This window comes from Ochlerotatus camptorhynchus, unplaced genomic scaffold (assembly GCF_037179485.1).
Source record: "Ochlerotatus camptorhynchus isolate MF236.1 unplaced genomic scaffold, CSIRO-AGI_Acam_v1.1 ptg001175l, whole genome shotgun sequence".
NCBI classification, from domain to species: Eukaryota; Metazoa; Arthropoda; class Insecta; order Diptera; family Culicidae; genus Ochlerotatus; species Ochlerotatus camptorhynchus.
The window spans coordinates 984-7,496 of NW_027041542.1; the positions used below are offsets into that span (position 1 = coordinate 984).

Consider the following 6,513-nt stretch of genomic DNA (forward strand, 5'->3'; position numbering starts at 1 on the left):
AAACCTCGTAAGGCCTCTCGTATGGACTACCAACCTACCTTGACAAATTTAAGAGGTAGCGGAAATGTACCGAAACCCCCACCACCGGGATTTAAATCTTGTAATTTTAACAAGGACTTTCCGCCACTTCCGGGATCATCTAAAACCCCAGATATCCCAGTTTTTCAGCCAGAAAAACAGCTGAATAATCAGCAAGAACATGATGCCATGTTCACGTTTTCTGAAATTGTGGAGAGCATCTTCAATATATTCAACGTCTCTGACTCAACTCGGAACATTATTAATTTAGTGCTTCCATTCGTGAAAACTCTTTTGAAGCAACTAGCTTCTAGGTGGTCCTTCCTTGCATCGATCATATCCTTTGATGGATAATTTTCCGAATGAGGTCGGGGATATGATCTCTGTTCTTCAGTGGAACTGTAGAAGTCTTATACCGAAACTTGACACATTCAAATTTTTAGTTCACAACTCACTTTGTGATGCATTTGCTCTTTGTGAAACATGGCTTTCTTCAGACACCGATCTCCCTTTCCACGATTTTAACATTATTCGCCTTGATCGAGCAGATTCGTATGGAGGGGTGCTTCTCGGGATTCATAAGCTCCATTCCTTTCATAGAATCGATCTGCCTTCCGTGACAGGCATTGAAGTTGTCGCATGTCAGGTAAATATTCGAGGTAAAAGCCTCAGTATTGCCTCAGTATATCTTCCTCCAAGAACTGCGATTTCTCGCCAAGGTCTCTCAGATATCTGCTCAGCTTTATCTGAGCCTCGGTTGATATTAGGAGATTTTAACTCCCACGGTACAGGCTGGGGGGAACTGTACGATGACAACCGCTCAACCCTGATATACGACCTTTGCGATAACTTCAATATGACAATTCTAAACACTGGGGAAGTAACACGAGTGGCCAAACCTCCAGCAAGAGAAAGTAGATTAGACCTCTCCCTCAGTTCGAGTTCACTATCGTTGGATTGCTCGTGGAAAGTAATTCAAGATCCCTACGGTAGTGACCACTTGCCAATCAAAATTTCTATTACCAATGGTTCATCTTCCACTCGCTCGGTTGACATCGCGTACGACCTCACGAAAAACATCGACTGGCAAAAATTTGCGTCCGCGGTTCTCGGTGGTACTGATTCGGTTGAGATACTCCCTCCGCTGGATGAGTACTCCTTTTTATCGCGACTTATCGTTGACTGCACTCTTCAAGCACAGACGAAACGCGTTCCGGGTGTCTTCGTTCGCAAACGACCTCTCACTCCGTGGTGGGATAAGGATTGCACCGACGCGAACAGCGAGAAGTCCGCCGCGTTTAAACGCTTCCGCAAACACGGTAAGGTCGAGGATTTCGAGCGGTACACCGACCTCGAGAAAACTTTTAAGAGCTTGATTAAAGCCAAAAAACGCGGTTACTGGCGTCGGTTCGTCGATGGTTTGTCGAGAGAGACTTCGATGAGAACACTCTGGAATGTCGGCAGGAGAATGCGCAACGCGTCATCACCGGTCAACGAAGACAAGGAGTACTCAGACAGTTGGATATTCAGCTTCGCGCAGAAAGTTTGCCCGGATTCGGTGTCGGTTCAAACCAACGTTCGTGATAGTCCGTCGGGTAGTAACAAAATAGATTCTCCGTTTTCGATGGTGGAATTCTCACTTGCTCTCCTCTCATGTAACAACTCAGCTCCAGGAATGGATAGAATCAAGTTCAACTTGCTCAAAAATCTCCCAGACGTCGCGAAGAGACGCTTGTTGAACTTATTCAATCAATTTCTGGAGCACAACATTGTTCCGGATGATTGGAGGCAAGTAAGAGTTATCGCCATTCGAAAACCCGGTAAACCCGCGTCGGATTATAACTCGTACCGTCCCATCGCGATGCTGTCCTGTATACGGAAATTGTTGGAGAAAATGATTCTTTTTCGTCTAGACAAATGGGTCCAGTCGAATGGTTTACTTTCAGATACGCAATTTGGATTTCGGAGAGGCAAAGGAACGAGCGACTGTCTTGCGTTGCTTTCAACTGAAATTCAACTGGCCTATGCGCAAAAACAGCAAATGGGTTCAGTTTTCTTGGATATTAAGGGGGCTTTTGATTCTGTTTGTATCGATGTCCTTTCGGATAAACTCCACGATAGTGGGCTTTCACCAATTATGAACAACTATTTGAGCAACTTGTTGTCTGAGAAATATATGAGCTTTTCTCATGGAAACTCGACAACTTCACGAATTAGTTACATGGGTCTCCCCCAGGACTCATGTTTAAGTGCACCGGACCTGCAAGGACCATTGCAAGATACCTTAGACAATTTGTCTACTTGGGCTATGAAGCTGGGTATCGAATTCTCTCCGGAGAAAACTGAGTTGGTTGTTTTTTCTAGGAAGCATCATCCTGCACAGTTACAGCTTCAACTAAAGGGTAGAACAATCACTCAAAGTATATCTTTCAAGTATTTAGGTGTCTGGTTCGATTCCAAATGCACATGGGGAAAACATATTGCGTATCTAAAACAAAAATGCCAACAAAGAATCAATTTTCTTCGTACAATCACCGGAACTTGGTGGGGAGCACACCCGGAAGATCTTATCAGGTTGTATCGAACAACCATCTTGTCGGTTCTAGAGTACGGTAGCTTCTGCTTTCAATCCGCGGCGAAAACACATATCTTGAAGCTGCAACGAGTTCAATACCGTTGCCTCCGAACCGCGCTTGGCTGCATGCACTCGACGCATACGATGAGCCTCGAAGTACTCGCGGGTGTTCTCCCACTGACAGATCGTTTCGCTGAGCTGTCTTTCCGGTTCCTCATCCGTTGTGAAGTATTGAATCCTTTGGTAATAGAAAACTTTGAGAAGCTGCTCGACCAAAATCCTCAAACAAGATTCATGAGTTTGTACTATGAGTACATGACGCTGGAGGTTGGTCCTTCTTCATTAATCTCCAATCGTGATTGCTTCCAAGCCTTCTATAGTTCCTCTGTAAATTTTGATCTGACCATGATGCAAGAAATCCATGGAATACCAGATCACCATCGGTCGATGGTTGTTCCCTCAATTTTTGCAATCAAGTACCACCATGTAAGTAACGATAAAAGATTTTTCACAGATGGGTCAACCATAAATGCTTCCACTGGATTTGGTGTATTTAATCAATTTCATAGCGCCTCCTATAAACTGCAGAAACCATGCTCCGTATACGTTGCGGAACTCGCAGCTATATTTTACGCAGTAGAGCGAATTGCCTCACTACCTTCTGACCATTATTTCATTTTTACGGATAGTCTTAGCTCATTGGAGGCTATTCGTTCAATGAGGCCGATGAAGCACTCATCGTATTTCCTGCCTGAAATACGATCTAAACTGAGTGCTTTATCTAACTGCTCCTATACTATCACCTTAGCTTGGGTCCCATCTCATTGCTCAATTCCGGGTAATGAGAAAGCGGACTCATTGGCTAAGGTGGGCGCTATGGAAGGCGATATTTTTGAGCGACAAATCGCCTTCAACGAATTTTTCTCCATTGCTCGCCAGCAAGTTCTCATCAGTTGGCAACAAAAATGGAATGATGGTGAATTGGGAAGATGGTTACATTCTATTCTCCCACAGGTGTCGAACAAACCATGGTTCAAAGGGTTGGACATGAGCCGCGACTTTATACGCGTTATATCAAGGCTTATGTCCAATCACTGCTCGTTAGACTCGCACTTCTATCGAATTGGGCTCTCAGGCAGCAATTTATGTGCGTGTGGCAGTGGTTATCACGATATCGAGCATGTTGTTTGGTCGTGTACCTTACACCGTGTTGCCAGATCTGAGTTATCCACATCCCTCAGGGCCCGAGGAAAACAACCCGCGATACCCGTTAGAGATGTCTTGGCGAGCCGAGACCTTGACTATTTGAATTTAATTTATGTGTTTTTAAAACGGATAGATTTGAGGATTTAGAAGTTAGTGTCATCTTGTGTTCTCCCAAGTTGTTAGCTACCCATCGGTGTACCCCCATGTTTGTCTTTTTCATCAGAGTGTCGCCTAGTTCGAGATCAAGAGCACATTGCTCTCCAAACCTTGTGTTCACAATCCCTACCCTGCCATCCATTTGTTACAATTTGTTACCCCTAACCTCGAGATAGCCGCGAGTAATCGGCCCCCGCTTTACTAACGTTAGTTTTAAGTAATTTTGTTATCTAAACAATGAATATCGGCTCCGCAAAGCAAATGAGCCTGGAAAAATAAACGAATTATTAAAAAAAAAAAAACCATGTATGCAGCTGTCAAAAAATGGGGGAATTTTGAATTCATAAAATGGGTGAAAAAATACCCATTTAAAGAATCAGTTCACGGTTGAATAATGGGTATATTTTTTACCCAATAATGGGTGAAAAAACACTTCGAAATTTTATCGTCTCATTTCCGTCATTGGGAATGCAAACCACGATGCAAACAGTTACTGTCCGCAGCAACGATCTCCGGAAAATATTAGAATCCAAAACGTTGGAGAGGCTTACGGATAAGTCAATACAATGGATAATTTGTATTATAATGTTTCGTGAAAAATTTGAGCGGAACACCTGCATTTATTTTCAATGTTTTAAAAACATTTTTACATCAACGAGCGCTTGCATCCTCCATTTGTAAAAATGGGTATTTTTTCACCCATTTTACGGTAAACACAATATAAGAAAATGGGTGAAAAAACACCCATTTATTGACAGACCACCCATTTACCCATTTATGAGTAAACCATAGTTTACCCATTAAATGAGGAGGGGCACTTTTAGCGGAAATGGGTATTTTTATACCCATTAATGGGTTTTCGCGAAACACCGTGTAGAGATTAGTGACGTTTAACGCACGCACACATAGCGGGGGCAACGCCGTGTAAAGTTGTTTATTATTTTCCTCTGGCTAACCTAAAAAATGTATGAAAGTAGATCTGTCAAAATGAGTTTGACATCGATTTATTATGTATTTTCCTCGGATATTCACTAACACGCTCTCATATATCGCACCAATACAACCAGACGTGAAAATCTCTATATCTTATGAGAAATGATTGCATATGTTTCATGTATGGCACCCGTTTATTAGAGTGGCTCTGCAACAGCTTTTGTTTTTTAAACTAATGTGTTTTCCTTTAATTTATTATTTTAAATTTGTGACAAAATAAATAACTTTTTATATTAACTTTCAGCATTTATTGAATGTTAGCGGAACGTTGTTGGGTTTAGCATGGATCGGAGCAAGTATGAACAACTTATTGCTTATTTACTTAATAACAATGATTGCTTGTCTATGGCCTGGATTTTCCCAACTGGAAGGATTTCAAGCTAAAATCAATATGATCAAATCGAAGATTTCTTTTAATAATATTTATGATAAAACCAAAATGTTCTAAGTATTTATATGTGTGGGTGTGCTAATCGTAGTTCATATCACTATAACTTTTCTCAAACATTGCACACACAAAATAAAAAAAATAAAGTTTATCCCAGTCATCATGTAATCAATCCGAAAATCCTGGTTTATTTACAGATATTTATTGCGCCTATCGATTACACAGCTCTTTAGTAGATTTACTTTCTGTACCACATTTGGAGGGTTTTCATTCTCTTGACCTTCTTTTGCAATTGAAGAATTCCATAAAGAAGTGCCTCCGCAGTCGGTGGGCATCCAGGAACATATATATCCACTGGGATGATTCGATCACAACCTCTGACAACAGAATAAGAGTAATGGTAGTATCCTCCTCCGTTGGCACAGCTTCCCATCGAAATGACCCACCTGGGCTCAGGCATTTGATCATAAACTTTTCTCAAAGCTGGGGCCATTTTATTAGTGAGGGTACCAGCTACTATGATAACATCAGCTTGTCTCGGGGAAGCTCGGAATACAACTCCGAAACGGTCCATATCGTAACGAGGGGCTGCAATATGCATCATCTCGACAGCACAACATGCCAAACCGAAAGTCAATGGCCAAATAGAACCTTTGCGACCCCAGTTCAGAATATCGTCCAAACGAGCAACAGTCCAGTCAGCCCAATTAGATTGTTTTGTTCCAAATGGCGAATAAGGCAACTTTTCCGGCTTATCACTTTCAACTACAGGAAGAGTACTTTTTTCGCGAAGGCTCACATTTGCTGCACCCTTCGGGATGATCAATTTCCAGTAATTCAGAAGAGTAGGGGTAATCGCTGAACGCATCATTTTACACTGCTACGAGAAAAAGACACTATGAACTAAAATTTAGTATATATAACAACAATTAAAGATAATGTTACCACTATTTTGCACAATTTCGTTTGTTCAATTAGGAAGGTTTATGTAACCAAGCTGTACATAGCATTAGGTCCTAAGTAACATTGATCGATTCTCTTCATCGATTTTCTCTTTCATTAATAACTTGAGTAACTTCTAAACTTGTCGTATAAGAAGATAGATAATAACTAAGTTTTCTAAGAAGTCTTCTTTCATCGATCTGTGAGCTGAAAATAGCTGGGAATGTCTTAAAAT

The 6,513-nt window shown here is 41.5% G+C and overlaps 1 protein-coding gene across 1 annotated transcript; it reads right to left on the reverse strand.

The window, feature by feature from the left end:
• Nucleotides 1-5,186: 5,186 nt before the first annotated feature.
• LOC135716243 (NADH-quinone oxidoreductase subunit B 2-like) lies at nt 5,187-6,301 on the reverse strand. Its single transcript, XM_065238927.1, has 2 exons — nt 6,282-6,301; nt 5,187-6,216 (listed from the first exon to the last, which is right to left on the reverse strand). Exon 2 carries the CDS (start codon nt 6,205-6,207, stop codon nt 5,575-5,577), a length of 633 nt encoding a protein of 210 aa, XP_065094999.1. The 5' UTR covers nt 6,208-6,216; nt 6,282-6,301; the 3' UTR covers nt 5,187-5,574.
• Nucleotides 6,302-6,513: the final 212 nt, after the last annotated feature.

Bases quoted from the DNA above. Each gene is read 5' to 3' on its own strand.
- LOC135716243 (XM_065238927.1), bottom strand. From the start codon at position 6,207: ATGATGCGTTCAGCGATTACCCCTACTCTTCTGAATTACTGGAAATTG.